At 48.7% G+C, this 16049-nt stretch overlaps 1 protein-coding gene across 1 annotated transcript; it reads right to left on the bottom strand.

Annotated features, from left to right (window-relative positions):
• Nucleotides 1-370: 370 nt before the first annotated feature.
• On the bottom strand, nucleotides 371-4858 carry LOC148791657 (DEAD-box ATP-dependent RNA helicase 45-like). The gene is made up of 2 exons (XM_088888354.1): nucleotides 4397-4858; nucleotides 371-4314 (listed from the first exon to the last, which is right to left on the bottom strand). Exon 2 carries the CDS (start codon nucleotides 4132-4134, stop codon nucleotides 595-597), a length of 3540 nt encoding a protein of 1179 aa, XP_088744480.1. The 5' UTR covers nucleotides 4135-4314; nucleotides 4397-4858; the 3' UTR covers nucleotides 371-594.
• Between the last annotated feature and the right edge of the window lie 11191 nt (nucleotides 4859-16049).

Genomic DNA, 16049 nt, shown 5'->3' with positions numbered 1-16049 from the left:
GAGGAAAAAACTCCAAAAGAGCAGCCACGATCCGACTCAACTTCCACTACCTTCCTGTATTTCCTCCAAAAACCCTTCACTCTTCTTCGACCAGGTCCTCTTCCATCTCTTCCCTCAAACAGATCCAGTGCATCCATGGTTCATAGTACAGACAAAGATTCAGAAGGCTTTGTATGAGTTTAAACGTTAGAAACCCAAGTCCTAATATATCTATTCTTAATCATTGGAACATAAAAATTACACTCAAACATCTAATGCCATTTATTATCTCAGATATGATTTTATTGCTGATTCCCAAGTAAAATCAAAAAGTGCAACACGTGCAAATTAACTAGTAAGACAGCTCATAATGAGTTAATGACAACAAAACTTTGCAAGACAAAACCATTTGCTTCCATTTCTTGATATCACAAGTTTTTCTAACAGCTTTTATGGGGAAAACAATGAGAAGGTGAATCCTAGTGGGCAAAATATAAGCATCCAAAGAACAATAGAACCTGGACTGCACATAGAGATCCAAAGAATGGTTTTTAAACAGCTAGAGAACATAAAAGCAGTTACATTCAGCCAACTAGTGACATCTTAACCGAGTTTTCAAAGAACTGAGTATCTTCCTGGCTGGGCTGAACCAGGGATTGACAATGTCTGGTTTGTGACATCCTCCAAAACACGCTTCAATTCTGCTTTTGCTCTTTTCACTGATTGTTCAGTAGGTCCCTCAATGAACAGGTAGAGCTTGCGCTCACCAGGTCCTGGAATTTTACCAGGTAGATAATACTGCCCCCTTGTTGTAATAGCAGCTCCTGTCCATTCAGAAATTGGACCTAAAGTTTCCTTATGGGTCACCTTCCAACGAGCATTCTGGGGGAAATCATTAATCTCAAGCTCTGCTTCATAATGTTCAGGCATTACATCAGCTTGGATCTTTGCAAGGTTATGCTGCAAATTCATCGCAGCTGCCAATGCCACAGCACGAGCTGCTCCTTCATTGGGTACAATGGGAAGTGTAGCCCCAGGAACGACAGCTGCTGTGGCTGGTATAGATAAACCAAGGACACCAGGCAGAGGCACGGGTAGTCCTCCATTTGGAAGAAATTGTGCTGCAGTGATAGGGGTTGGCACTGAAGCCATACTTACCTTGGAGGCTGCAGCTAAAGCAGCAACCTGAGCAAGGGTAGTTTGTTGGGTGATGTCCCCTCCTGCCTTCCGTATCCCATCATCTTCAGACTCTGAATCTGATTTGTCTTCCTCAAAACCATATTCCCTTGCCTGTGCTTTCTTTGCAGCTTTTCTCACTTCATCCTCTTCCTCATTGAACTTAAAACCACTTCCACCATAACCAGTCCCATGAGCTTGTTCAAGTCCTTGATTTACTTTTGCCATGAACCCATCAGCCAGAGCCTTCAGATCTTCAGGGACTGATTGTTCAGAAAGTTCCAAGGCTTTTACAAGATCTGGAGCATATCTTGCATCCTCCTCTGATATAAATGTAATAGCATAGCCCTTCCTGCCTGCTCGACCAGTCCGGCCAACACGATGAACATAATCTTCATAGTGGTTTGGGACATCAAAGTTAATCACCAGTTCAAGCTCCTTCACATCTAAACCCCTTGCTGCAACACTTGTTGCAATCAACAGGTTGCAGACATTGCTCTTGAAATCAGAAATGGTGGATTCACGATCTGTTTGATCCTTAGCTCCATGAAGAGAGAGGCAAGGATAACCATGTCTTAGCAAGTCTTTGAACAAAGAATCACATTTATCCTGTGTGTGGACAAATACTAAAATCTTTCCCTTCTCGTGCCATTCTCCAAGCAGTTCTAGGAGTCGCAGAAATCTTTCACTTTCTGGTCTCACCTCAACCAACTGTGTTATGTCCTTGTTCACCACACTCCTTCCCCCAACCTGTATTTCCACAGGCTTGTTCAACACTTTACGTGCCAGCATCTCAACTTGACGAGGAAAAGTGGCAGAGAAGAGTACTGTCTGTCGATCTGGCCGAGTATTTTGAACAATGCGAGTAATCTGAGGTTCAAAACCCATGTCAAACATTCTATCCGCTTCATCCATAACCAGATATGTAACTCTACGGAGATTTGTAATCTTTCCACTACTGGTGCAAAGAATATCTATCATCCTACCTGGAGTGCATACAACAATCTCAGACCCACGCTTTAATTCACTTATTTGTTGGGCAACTCCAGAACCTCCATATACAGGCACACAATTAACACCCACCACCTTGGCAAACTTTTTGATATCACTGTGGATTTGCTGGACAAGCTCCCTTGTAGGTGCCATTACAAGCCCAATAGGACCATCTCCAGGAACAACAGGTGGTTGGTCCTTGATATGCCTCAACATTGGTAAAACAAAAGCCAACGTTTTCCCTGAACCAGTCTTTGCAATTCCAATACAGTCTCTACCACTCATAATTACTGGTAATGCCTGAGCTTGGATGGTCATAGGCTTTTCAAAGTTAAGCTTCTTTATCATATCCAGTATTTTACTCATCAGACCAGTCTGGTTCCATGTTTTCACAGGTTTGGGCACATCCTTTCCATGTATCTTCAATTCTAGCTGCTTTCTGTAAGCAGCTACCTCCTCAGATGTCATCCTTGAAATCTCTTTCACTTCAATGTAGAAATTCTTCCTGAAAGGTGGATACTGGATCTTTGAGTGATCAACTAGCGTCAATTTCTCAGCTTTAGTCTTCTTCACCCTTTTCATGAATTCATCATCATCTTCATCTTCTAGTGGAGCTTCATCATTTTCAAGGTCACCATAATCTGAATCAGAATCCTCACCAGGAATTATTCTTCCAATGGATTTATTTATACCTTTTCTTGGTTGAACCCCATAACTTGTACTGTCTTTCTGGTCCTTTTTCTTGGAATCAGATTTTTTATCCTCAACCTTCGAAGTGTCCACAAAACTGTTCAGTTTCTCAACTTCAGGCAATACCATAGAATTCATGAAAGCATCCAATGGGTCAATTTCCTCCTCCCCACTGACACTGTCACCTCCATTTTGTGCCGTATGCACTCCACTTCCATTCCCAGAATCCACCACCATATCATCTCTGCCTTCAGCAGCAGGCTTAGCATACTCCTGCAAGTCCATATCCTTATCCAACTTCTCTGCAGGAACAGCTTCATCATCATCAGATTCTCCTTCGAGTGTCCAGTTCTTACCCAACTTGGTTTCATCCCCAGTAACTTCTCCACGCTTCTCCCTTTCAGATTCTTCCTTCTTCCTCCTCAATTCCTGCCATTCCTGAACTCTCCTCCTCCGTTTGTCCATCTCCTCATCCAATTTTCTCTGTTCACATTCTCTTTCCTGATTATAATCCTCCTCTCTCTTCTGCCGCTTCCTGTCATAATCATCAGCTTCCCCGTCCTCATCCCTATCCAATTCCCGACGTTTCTCCTTCTCCCTGATCTTCTCCCTTTCTCTCTCCCTCTCCCCATCTTCCCTCTCACGCTCTCTTTCTTCCCTTTCTCTCTTCTGTCTTGCTCGCTCCCTCCCTTTACCTCTCTCCCTCTCCCTCTCTCGATCCTCTCTTTCCCTCTCTTTGTGTTCTCTCTCTTTCTCCCTTTCTCTCTCTCTGTCTGCTCTGTCTCTTTCTCTATCTCTCTCCCTCTCCCTCTCCCTCTCCCTCTCCCTATCCCTCTCTCGATCCTCTCTTTCCCTCTCTTTGTGCTCTCTCTCTTTATCCCTTTCCCTCTCTCTTTCTTCCCTCTCCCTCTCCCTCTCCCTCTCTCTGTGCTCTCTCTCTTTCTCCCTTTCCCTCTCCCTCTCCCTTTCCCTCTCCCTCTCCCTCTCCCTCTCTCTGTGCTCTCTCTCTTTCTCCCTATCCCTCTCTCTGTCTTCCCTATCTCTCTCCCTTTCTTTGTCTTTCACCTTCTCCCTCTCCTTCCTCTTCCTCTTCCTCTCTCTTTCTTCTCTGTCTCTGTCGTCTCTATCTCTATCCTCTCTATCCCTCTCCTTGTACTTCTCATCAACACTCCTCTCACGCTCCGCCCGCCGACTCTTCCTCTCTTCTCTTTCCCGCTCCCTTTCCCGATCCCCTCTTTTCGTATCCTCCTTCCTTCCCGCATCCTCTCTCCTCGACTTATGCTTCACCTCATCCATCACCACCACAACAATAACATCAACACCGCAAAATTTTATGAATCCAACCTCAACAAAACCCTAGAAAACAAAATCTCTGCAGACAAATAAAACCCTAGAAATTGAATTCCAGTTCACTCCACTGCCTCCTGATTTTCGTCGAATTTTGTAGGATTACGATTCGGCAGCAGAAGATTCAATCTAAAGTAAACGAAAACAATGAAATTAATATAATAATTTTGGACAAAAAATTGTTGGAAACCAGATGGGGAAAAATATGTACCTTTGTGGAAGGAAAACCGATAAAAGAACAACGAAGAAATTTCTCGAACCCTAGTCTTCGGTGTGGGCAGCAAAAATCCCAACGAGTCCAAACTAAATTGCGCCACGTCAAGAGCGCTTTTTTCGGCCATACACTCTCTCTTCCGCAGAGAGAGAGCCACCAGGTACTGACTCGTCACCTGAACTAGAAAACCTGAAGATTAGATCCTCTCTTGTACACCCCAGCAAGAAGTCCAGAAACGATGAAAGTCGTGGTTTAAAAGGATTTGAGAGTGATATTCGTTCTTCCTCAACCAGATAGACGATGAAAACTGAAAATTGCATATACATCCACCCACTCTTACACCATGAAAACAGAGATGTTCAGTCAGAGCTCTTCGATACCATCTACCTACAGAAGAATGACAATGCATGCCATAACCCTGTTAAGAATTTATACACGTACGGTTCTTTTGTTCATGGCTCTTCATGCAGCGGGACGCTTCCCTCAATTTCGCAATGGTGAGAGAAAGATGATGATGGCGGATTTTGCCCTCCAATGACATTGTGATAGGTGGCATCTCAAAACAATTGGGTGACACATGGAATCACTTAGGCAACAACTTAGTCAAGATGATGGTGTCCCAAACTGGCGACCTGGCATAGGCGCCGACCTGACGACCTCAACCACAATTCAGGTCGGCTAGAAGCACCTCGTCCAGGACCGACATGCGGAACCTCATCACTAGCCGAAGTGACCTCGACGAGGAACGACCTCCCTCGATGGCGTATCGGCCTGATTGAGGTCCAGGTGGCGACCTGCGAGATGTGCTCGCCGACAAATTCGACATGCATATCCCAATACTCCCATGATCCTTGAAAGTCGGCCCACGTTCCGGAGGGTGGTCAACGTGCATGGCGGTTGCCTCCGGAAATCTCGAACCACTTAGATGACCTCGTGGAAATCTTGACTGTGGTGTGTGAAGCCCAAGCCAAACAATTCCTATATAAAGGCACCAACCCCAATGGCATAGGGGGGGCAAGTAAGCATATTTTAGATCTCATACTTCATGATTTTTAGCTCGCAGTCTACTATGAGAGTACTAACTTTAGCATCGGAGCAACCTCGCCAGGTTAGCCACCCTAGGTCCTCTGACATTGATTCCTTGCAGGTCTCTAAAGAATTACGAAGCTCAACAATCAATCCAGCTTGCCACCAGTCAGCTCGGCACCTAACCTGCAGCTCTACCCAGTCAGCTCGGCACCTGGTCCACTCCCAGCTTAGCATCCAGGTCCTCACCCAGCAAAATTCTCCACTTCGGCCTTTGAGTCATCGGCCACTTGGAAGCAGACCGAATGACGAGGTACTTAGCCCAAAAAATTGATTCATCAAAAGCTACTCGCAAGGACGAGCTCAAAAAATGGCGTAGACAACTCTGACTTTGATTGAGAGGGCAACAGAAAAACGGAAAAGCAATTTTAAGGAGACCCAACCCTATGAATCTACAATTTTGTAGACAATGGAAGTTGTTTTCCCTTTTTTTATTTCTCCTTTTGCTTTTAATCCCCTCTCTTTTGTTTGTTTCATTGCCAATTAGCCATAATGTGTTTTCGGCTTAAAAAACGAACTGCTTCCTGGGAGATGTATCGCGGGAATGGGATCTGCTCCTCACACATGGGCGCCTCATAGGCACATCCACCGTCCATTCGGAACATCTCCCGTCAATAATAACTTACGGAGAAGTACAAACAGGCTCAATGCAGATTTTTTATTTCCACCGAGAGCTATAAACATTCAAAAGGTTAAAAACTTACATTTTATGCACCCATACCTGCCTATGAATTGGCACCAATTCTGAGTTGGCACCTACCCTAAATGTACTTGGAGCCTACAAATTCTGACCCTGGGCTGAACCATCATTCCGTACAGGACATGTTCCCATGATAGGATGTGAGTGTGAGGTCGGTGTGAGGAGCAGATCCGGTCTCTGTATTGTAGGTCGGGTCGTACCTTTGGGCTGTGTTTGTTTGCAATGTAAATATCGAACCAGAGGAGTATTACCTTTGGGTTGCGTTTGTTTGCGGTGTAAATATCGAATTGGAGGAGTATTACACTTTGGTCCAGTTTTATAGCCATTTGAATGAAACGTAAATTACCAATGAAAATCAATATAAAATTTATCACAAGTCGAATTTTACATCGAGAGAAATTTCATTCTCATAAAAACAATGTGAATATTTACATCCATAACAATAAACATGTTCAATACAAGAGGGAGGGCTGTCCCAGTACAAAAACTTTGGTCGCATTTGGCAAATCTTTTTGTACGGGCTTTTTGACTGTTTAGAAGCCCAAAAGCCCAAATTTTGAGCTTTTTTTCATTTGACAATAGAAAGGTCTATTGGAAAAAAGCTCCAACCCATAAGTCCAAGCATCCATATTCAAAAGTTTTATAAACATAATGAAATTTTATAGAAGAGATGGAGGTAGAAAGAGTTTTAATGCCATCAGTCCAAGGCTCCAAGCATATGTTTTCCAAGGAAGTGAAAGGAAACCCCTATTCAAAAATCTATAACAGATTTGGCATCATATAGAATAAGAATCCTTTCCCATCTTTTATTTTTAGCCACCACCATAGCTGGCTGGATGTATTTCAAAAAGTTCAACTATCATCGGATTTCTAGCCAAAAACTTCCTCCCTCCTACAACCAAGACAAAGGATTTATTTGAGTCAAATATACGCACACCAAAAGAAATTCCCTACCCCTGAATAATACCCCCACCACAATGTAAAACAACCTCAAATTGGTTGAACAATGGAAGAAAAGGATCATTTATATGTAAAGAACTCACATTCTGGTTGTAAGGATATTGAGTAACAGATTTAGTTAATTCCAACAGAGTTTTAGAGATGGAGGAGAGAATCCTTCAATGGAAACAGGAGTGTTATTAAAAGTTGGATTGTTCCTTGCCATCCAAATAAAATAAAAAAGGCAAAGCAAGCCGTTTGAGTATATTATCAATTCAAACTTCAGGACCACAAAACCTCAGGTGAAGACCCGAGGCAGAGATTCCGATAGTCAAGTTAGTATCGGGGTATGGAATGGACGAGGTCTGAGGTGCAAGCCCCCGAACGATGTCACGGGAGAGCAAAAGATCTCAAGTGCTAGGTGAGCTCGGATAGTGGGGATCAGGTCCGTATGCGAGGAATGAGGCCATCCGAGGCCACCAGGTGACCCTGCGCTATTGGCTCCCTAAAACCCGCCGAGCTGGGTTCTGTGCGTCTACTGATTAATTCCGCTCCAACATGCGTCGCTCAACATGTGCAAGCCTGCGACTGCGAGTGGACAGGGCCATCTGCGCCTACGTCATTTGCCCCTCCACTCCTAAGGCTGTGGTGGAGGTCTGAATTGGGAGGGCCTCAGTTTCGGCCAAAGGGAGTGTGTTGGTTTGCGCTAGGAGACGTCGATGAGCCTTCTGTGCACGTCATGGCTTGCGGTGACGTCAGCTTGCCTTTATTCGTTGAGGGTGGCCGTAGAGGCTCCTATTAGGAGGCCTCAACTTCGGCTTCAAGGTTATCATTGCGTGTGAACGAGGGAAGGTTTTGCCCCCTGCCTTGTCTTCACGCTGGTGCGATGGTGAGCCCATTGAGGCCTCGACCTCGGCTGAGTGTGCTGAGGAGAAGGTGCTTTTGGGTGCCCGAGCTGGTACTTAGCCATTTTTGTGGGGGGAGCTCCGTTCTACGATGCCACAAGCCCTGGAGGAGGTAGATCCTAGTACTAGGTTTGGGTCGGGCACGTCGTGGGTCCCCGAATAGGTGAGTTGGGGTTGCACCCGTGACGGGTTGCGGTGTCACTATTGTAGGGGGGACGAAACATGGGTGAACCAAGTCGTGCACTCACTAGGTCAGCGTGGCAGGGCAGACTAGTGAGTTGCGGTGAAGAGACCAACTAGTTTGTTCGGTTTCTTCTTCTCGAGGCGAGTGACGCGTGTCGGTTAGTGGACGGGGTTGCAAAGGCGGTTGTTGGTTAGTAATTGGATCAAGTGTGATCTAGGCCATCCATTTTCCTTTAAACATGGGCCTTAGTTGCGCATTTGCTCACTATTTGCTTTCGAGTGCCTTTGCTCCTAAGAGCCCTTTGCTTTAGTTCTTGTCTTTAGAACTCTTCGTTCTCATCCTCATCCTCGTCATAGGTAAACACCCTATCATGTCTTACTCTGATTCTAGCCCAAAATGCTATGAACTCCTAGAATCCTTGGGATCGAGCTCCTACCACACCCCAACTCCTACCAGCTCCAGCCGTGGCTCATCGGTTGCTGAGATCCTAGCCCCGCGTCGAGTGGTCGAGGTGCTGAGGGAGAGGGTCGCCCCCGTGGATGCTGAGTACAGCCAAAGGAGTGAGGACTCTCCCTGTGAAAGCGCCAAGTCCGTGGTGCCTAGGAAGGCCGAGGGATCCCCCTTAGTGGTAGAGGGGGATCCGGTGCCTGAGCTCAGTCTGAGGATGATGGCCAAGCATGCTGCATAAGGGATGAACATAGAGCATCTGTCACGCTCAAAGCATGATAGCATCCTAAATTATGACTAGGTTAAATCCCTAGCTAAGAGGTATTATATCCCTTGGTTTGACCGACTAAGGGTCCCCAACATTGGTGATCATCCATGGACGCCGGAGGAGGGGGGATCTATGTCTACTAGCATTTCCTTGAGTTCGGCCTTAGGTTTCCCCTTCATCTGCTGATCTCCGAGCTACTAAAATGGTACAGGGTTACCCTTAGCCATTTAGCCCCCAATGCCCTTAGCACCACCATCGCCATGTTGGTGGTGGCTCGGCTTCAAGATGTGGACCTAACGTCGAAGATGTTCCGAGCCATGTTTATGCCGAGGAAGCACTTCTCCGATGCCAACATGTATTACTTCCAGCCTCAGAGAGGCCGACCCATTGACAATCCCTTGCCGTCGATAATTGGAAGAGAAAATTCTTCTTTATCTCCTGTCTTGAGGGTTGGCCTTTCAAGTCAGGCTGAGGGGAGATGTACTTAGACGCCGAAAAGCCTAAGCCAACACTTCGAGACAATGAAGTCATCATGGTAACCCATCTTCTTGTGTTGAGAATGCTTCAAGCCAAGCCCCTAGTGGAGGCTGAGCTCCCTTTGGTTTTTACGGGGCTCAGCTCTGCTCCCCTCGGTAGGAGAAGTTCATGTGTCAGCTATTTCAGACGTCAGCTTTCGCTATGCACCGAGGTACTGATCCCTTGTTTTTTCTTGTAGAGATTCTACTGGATGTGAAGTGGATGCTATTGGAGAGCGCTTTGACAAGGAAGAAGGGTCCCACTGAGGGGACATCAGGAGGACAGACACCGTAGAGGCCTAACGAGGTGACACCCGTGCGCATGGAGAGGTGGTCTACACCTACTGAGGTGACCCCGTGGCCACAGGCCCCCATTGAGGGAGGGGGTGATCGAGGAAAGAGGCCGTCGGAGGGGAGCCGACTGAGGGAGGCTGGCAAGAAGAGGCCGCCCGAGGTGTCGCCTACACCTTCGTTAAAGAAACTAGCGCACAAGTACTGTCATGCTGAGGGCGATGAACAAAGGAGGGATCCTCCTGCTGCTTCAAGGAGGCCTTCTACCAAGGGGCCTGCCGCCAAGCCTTCATCCCCCCCCCAACCCTCATCATCGGAGCCAATTGAGGATGGGGAGTGCCTCACACGCCTGTTCCGCCCCAAGTGGAACATTCGTGAAGGGGACTCTATCGATCCTGAGGGGGTTGGTAGGGCCTTGATCAAAGGGATGATCCCCACAAGGGATCACTTCGGGATAATGCAGACCAATCCCCTCGTCATCCGGGACCAGGGGTTGGACTTCCTGGCCAAGGTGAGTTCCGTTCAACTTTTGACTTGTTATCTGTTGGCTTTCGTTTGCTTTGCTGATGGTGTATCAGTTGCAGGTCTGCCGACACTACGTTGGCCTAGGAGACCAAGTCAGCCTCCTCCTTGATCATGTGCACTAGCTCGTGAAGAAAAACGAGCAACTTGAAGTGCAAGTGGCTTCCACAAAGAGCAGTCGAGGTGAGACCCTCTCGGCCCAAGGTGAAGAGAAGCAACTCTGGTAGACGCTAGAGGATGATTTGATGGCTGAGCAAGCTCAGCTAGCTCGACTCCAGGAACAACTGAAGAAGTCCAAGGAGGAGTGTGCTCGGCTTGATGGGGTCGCACTGGAGGCTCAAAGGTAGGCAACAGATGCCGAGGCTCAGGCAACGAAGGTTGAGGCGGGGGCCATGGAATCCGTGGCCAACTATTAAAACGTTGTCCTTGTCTAGAGGCAGACTCCAGAATATCAGAAGTGCTTGGTTGATTATGCGTCTGAAGGCTACTTAGAAGGCATTGAGGACACCAAGAAGGCATTGCTTAGCCTGGTGCTAGACTTCCAGGTGGACGAGCTGAAGGTGCTTCCCAACTCCCTTCCTCTCGAGTATACTATCGAGGTTTCTACCAAAGTTCCCTCCGATGCTACTGGCGCAGGCACCGCCGAGGACTCTGTTGCCCCTCCGACCAAGGGTGACGCATAGCCGGTCTCCCGATGTTCCTTCCTTTTTATTTTTCTTTTTTGTAAATGGGCTTGGCATCCCCATCTAAGGTTGAAACTTTTTGTAAATGTCGAACATTGAATATCAAATGGAACTTTTAAGCATACTTTGTGCCTTTATGTTTCACTATTTGTTGCTTCTTTTTTCTTTATTTATTTTTTATCGAGGGATCTATGCCCTTTCCCTTCGAAAGGTCACAAGTAGGCAAAAAGTGGTCCGAAGTGGCTCATTACTTAGTCGCTTGCTTTAGGAAGTTAGAACGTGTTAGCCGAGGTTGAGCCATGCCACTGAGGTGTAGCTCTCCTAGCTTGCTTTTATTCCCTTAAGTATTGATTTAGGCGAGGCCGAGGTGGTCAGGGTTACGTTCCTCTTTTCTTGGTCATGCTAAGTGTTGTGGAGCTGAGGTGGCCGACTATTGCCACAGATACACACCTCGGCCGACCTGACTCGCTACTTCTTGGTGAGGTACTTAGGTTTATTTGTGTTTGTTCATTAAAGGCCAATGTTCTGGCTGTGGTTTGCAGTTGAGGCTCCTGTCTGTCCTTGCCTCAATTGCGAAGGCTAGGCAAACGTTTGGTTCGCGACGAACCATATGTCCCGACTGCAGTCCAATCTGAGCGTGAAGGCCTTGGAGGAAGCTACGCACGTCGGTCGAGGGGTCCTAGACATTAGGAATAAGAACTTATACACTAAAAAATTGAGCTAAGGATAAACTTTGCGCTAGTATTCATTGTTCAGCCAATATGCATTACAATCTGATGGTGCACGATCCGGTCACTCCTAGCTGGCACTTACGTGGCTCCTGGAAGGTACCTGAGATGGAGAAGAAGAAGAATCCGCGGGGGCTTGCCCGACGGAAACACTCCGATGCTTAAGTTAGTATTCTGTAGGAGAAGCAAGGAGAAGATGAAAGCTAAGAGTGAAGATATCGCGAGAGTAGAAGATGATACCTCCGTTCCTTGATACTAGCTCCTTATAATAGAAATCCGTTGTATCAGGTCCACTGGCCTTTGACAGGGCGAGTATAACCGCCACTGTCAGCCTGCCGCAGCCATTACTGGCGGGGCTAAGGTGGCACGCGCGGGGCCGTCACCACAGTGTACGTGCCTGTCAGGTGTAAGGCACCCTCTGAAGGTGGAAGACACGATGCTGTTTGACGAGGGATATGGCTGTTGTTCCCAGATTTGTCGGGTACAGTGGTCGGGCAGGAGATCCTCCTGCGATATGCTGAGCTACCCTTCCGCGAGTTGCTCTATGCCGGGCTATCTCATAAGCGGCAAGCTGCTTGTGGCAAGCTAAGCCGAGCTGTCTGGCCCGAGGTGTCTTTATCTCGGGGTATCTATAAGCGGATTGGTGTGTTCCTGTCTAGGAGTGGTCCGAGACCCACTGGGAGGAGCTCGGGCATTAGGAAAGGTCAGGGGGCCCTGAGCTCGGAGGTAGATCGGGGTGCCTTGGCCCTTGGGGTGGCAGTACAGGTCAGGCGGCTCCCGACAAGTAGTCTATTCCGTCGAGTTGCGCACCTTCCCCCCGAGTTGCGGTTGCGCCTATTGTGCTGTCACGCTAAGTCATCGTTTGAGCAAGGTCACGCACACGTGTACCCGTGCTACAAGGTTGGGCCAAATCGTCCTCCATCAATTGCCCCTCACTCCCCGTGCTGGGGACAGGACCCCAGTGCGAGGAGTTCATGGTTTGCTGGGTGGATTTGGCTTGGTTCTCACGCCGCGATGTTAGGCGGTTCAGCGGCTGGACCGGTTGGGTATTCGGTCTGCATGGAGGCAAAAACCTGTGTCTCGTGCAATTCACGCACGGACCTCATGCGCTTTATGCTGCGCGAACGCCAAAAAACGCGCTAAACCAAATTCACCTTGAGAGTCCCGCAGTCGGTTTCTTTGAGGTCCGTTGGATTGATCCAATCTTGACCGTTGGCTACCGGGCCCCGCGGCTATAAATAGCAGGATCCTGGCCATTTTCCTTCGTCGCTAAGTGTTTTTCACCTTGAGCTCGCGTCTGAGGTCTCCAACTCGGGTCTTCCAGCTCGGTTTCGTTTCTTTTTGGTGAGTCCCCGAGTCTTCTCTCTTTTCTTTCTTCTCAGTTCGTTCTTCCTTATGTCTGGTGGGGGCAGTTTCTTGGACGGACCCGAGGCGGGCACCTCAGGTCATGGTCACCCTATTGTTGCCCGGCCTTCTCATGAGGCACGGGCAACCTCGGGTAAACTGGCGTCCACCTCCCATCGAGGTCGGATGCCGGACCAGTTCGGTCCTTCTACTCTGACGTTGGAGAGGCTCCAAGACCTCATTCAGCAGTTTAACCTTCCTTCAGAGTACTCCAACAGCCTTTGCACCGGCAATTTCCCCTGGGAGCACGGTCCAGATGAGGTCGTGATTTTCAGGGAACAGCTCATCGGTGGGCTTCGTCTCCCTCTTCACCCCCTTATCCCCGAGGTGTTGGGGCATTTCAGCATCACACTGGATCAGCTTCACCCCAATTCCATTCGGAATTTGGTGGGAACCATTTCCCTCTATCGCGAACGGCAGTTCTCTTTGGACGCGGACATACTCTGCTCCATATTGTTAATAAAGAAGAGCACCTCTAGCGCTCCCCCTGAGCATGGGCAGGTCTACTACTTGTCTCCTCATCTAGGCTTCAAGCTGCTACATAAATTCCCGAGCAAGGTCCCGGCCTAGAAGTGGGACTATTTTGTGGTCCGGGCCAGCACGGGGTGGCCCTTCCTCACTAGCTGGAGGGTGGCCACCCAGGCTACCAGCATCACCCTCAATGAGCAGACGTGGGAGACCTTCCACTCATGGGCTCAGGCTGAGCTCGATAATCGGGAGTACATCACCGAAGAGAGGTTCGTTCTGGCCGGTTTGAGCCCGGGTAGGTCTATTTCTATCTTTAGGTGCTTTGCTTTTATCTGCTTGGTGTCTTCGGGTTTACTGAAGCCAACTTTGTTGCAGGTCCCATGGACGAAGAAGAAAGGATTACGGCTCCTAGGCTCCTCAACCAAATGAAAAAAAAGGAAGAAGCGGGCTGCCAAGAAAGCTGCCAAGAAGGCTCGTGTGGAGTCGCCGGGGGCTCCCTCCCCCGAGTCCGATCATCCCCGGGCTCCCATCCCTGGGCCCGAGCTCAACAATGCCCCTCTAGTGATAGACCTGGAGGATGATCTTCCACCCCAAAAGCCTGAGGCTATGGAGGGGTTGGTGGACGAGCCAGCCGGGGCTGCCGCTGAGGCTCCGAGTTCTGTTGGGGCAGCTACCGAGGCCACCGAAGAGTCAGCTCATTGTGCTGCAGATGCGACAGTGTCTAGTTCAGGGGCTGGAGAGGAGGAGTCCATCTTGGATCCCGAGGTCAGCCTCGACCGAAGCAAGAGGAGCGTCATCAATGCAGAGGTTGTGAGTTGGGCCGAACTCTCCCCAGGTCAGCTCGGGGGCCGCGCTGCAACCCACATAATGGTGGTAAGTTCGTATTCCGTGGGCCAACACTGCCGTGCACGCCTTAACTCTCCAATCTAACAAACACCTGAGGCGCGCTTTGGCTGCTGAGGAGTCGTCTCGTGTGGCTCTTGCCGAGCTGAAGGCAACATAGGACAAGGTCCATCAGTTGGAGAGTGTTGTCGCTGCTCAGAGGAGCCTGAATGACGCCTTGGCGTTAGAGAGGGAAAAGCTGGCCCGTGAACAAGACAGGCTGAAGGCCGAGGTGAATGGGCTCCGAGTTGGTCAAGAAGCCCTGAAGCTCGAGGTGGAAAGCCTCAAAATGACCTAGAAGGCTTCGTAGCTCGAGATGTAGGCCCTCAAGGGAACCAAGGAGGCCTTGGAGCACGAGGTGGAGTCTCTTAAGGCCGATATTAAGGAGAAGACGGAGATCTTTGACGACGCTCTGGAGCAGACCAAGGTTCAGTCCATCATCGACTACGTCAAGTCGTCGAGGTTCGATAATGTAATGTCAAAGGCCTACCGTAGGGGGTTCAAGCTCGGTCGGTGGTGGATAAGGCGTGCCTACCCCAACCTGGATATAAGTGCCTTCACTTCTTTCAACATCATGGATGACATGGCACGCCAGGCCGCAAATGACCCAAACTCTGAAGATGATGGCGGCAACGAGGAGGTTGACGCTACTGATCTGAGTGATTCTTCCAAGGAGACCCCTGAAGAAGCCCCGAGTAAGGCTGATGAGCCTCCCAAATAGTCAGGTGCTCCTTGTATTCTGGGCCTGCGAGCTCGACTTCCTTCTCCTTTGTACTGAACATATTTAGGTGATGAAATTTATGTAAAGGAGCTTATGTAATGAAGAAATATTTTTTGCCAGGTATTCATGCAATTTACTTTTACTGAGATGATTGTCTCACCCCAAGTTGTTAACCTATCGAGTTAAATTCCCGAAATGGGTGTTCCTTAACTGCCATCACCCCGAACTGTCTCCTAATACTTAGTAGGGGTGATGTGATAGGGCACACCGAGGTGAGTGACATAGTAGGGCATGTGCCCGACCTGTCTTCATCTAAGTTAGGTGGACATCGATTGTCCCTACCGAGTTCAACCTGCGATACACCAGGGCGGGCTATGCGCTGTAGGGTTTACACTTGAGCTGCCCATGCCTTGGGTATTTAGGGTACTTAGCCTATGCCGTTAAGGAGGTTAGGTCTTGTGTAGTGCCGAGGTCTTTCGTTAGCTCGGCGTTTTAGCCCTTAGGCTGGAGGAGCGACTTATAATCCGTTCTCCTAGAGTTTGCCCATGCCGTAGAGGCGACTGGGTCTTATTGCGCCAATGTCATGTTAGCTTGGTATTTTAGCCCTTAGGCTCGGGAAGTGGCTCGTGGCCTACTCAGTTGTTATAGATAGTATTGTCTTAAGTTGACAATATTCCATGCCCGAGGTACTTGTTTCCCTTCGAGGGTCTCGAGCTCGTATGTTCCTTCCCCGAGCACTCGTTTCACTCGATAAGGTCCTTCCCAGTTGGATCCGAGCTTGCCAGCGTCGGGCTCAGGTACCATAACTTTACGAAGGACCAGGTCGCCAACGCGGAGGTTCCGCTTCTTGACCCTAGTGTTATAGTACCGAGCTACTCTCTACTGGTAGGCTGCGGTCCTGATGTAC

Source organism: Nelumbo nucifera, chromosome 5 (assembly GCF_055504915.1).
Source record: "Nelumbo nucifera cultivar China Antique chromosome 5, China Antique-T2T, whole genome shotgun sequence".
In the NCBI taxonomy this organism is placed as follows: Eukaryota; Viridiplantae; Streptophyta; class Magnoliopsida; order Proteales; family Nelumbonaceae; genus Nelumbo; species Nelumbo nucifera.
This window is presented reverse-complemented; position numbering and strand designations above follow the sequence as displayed.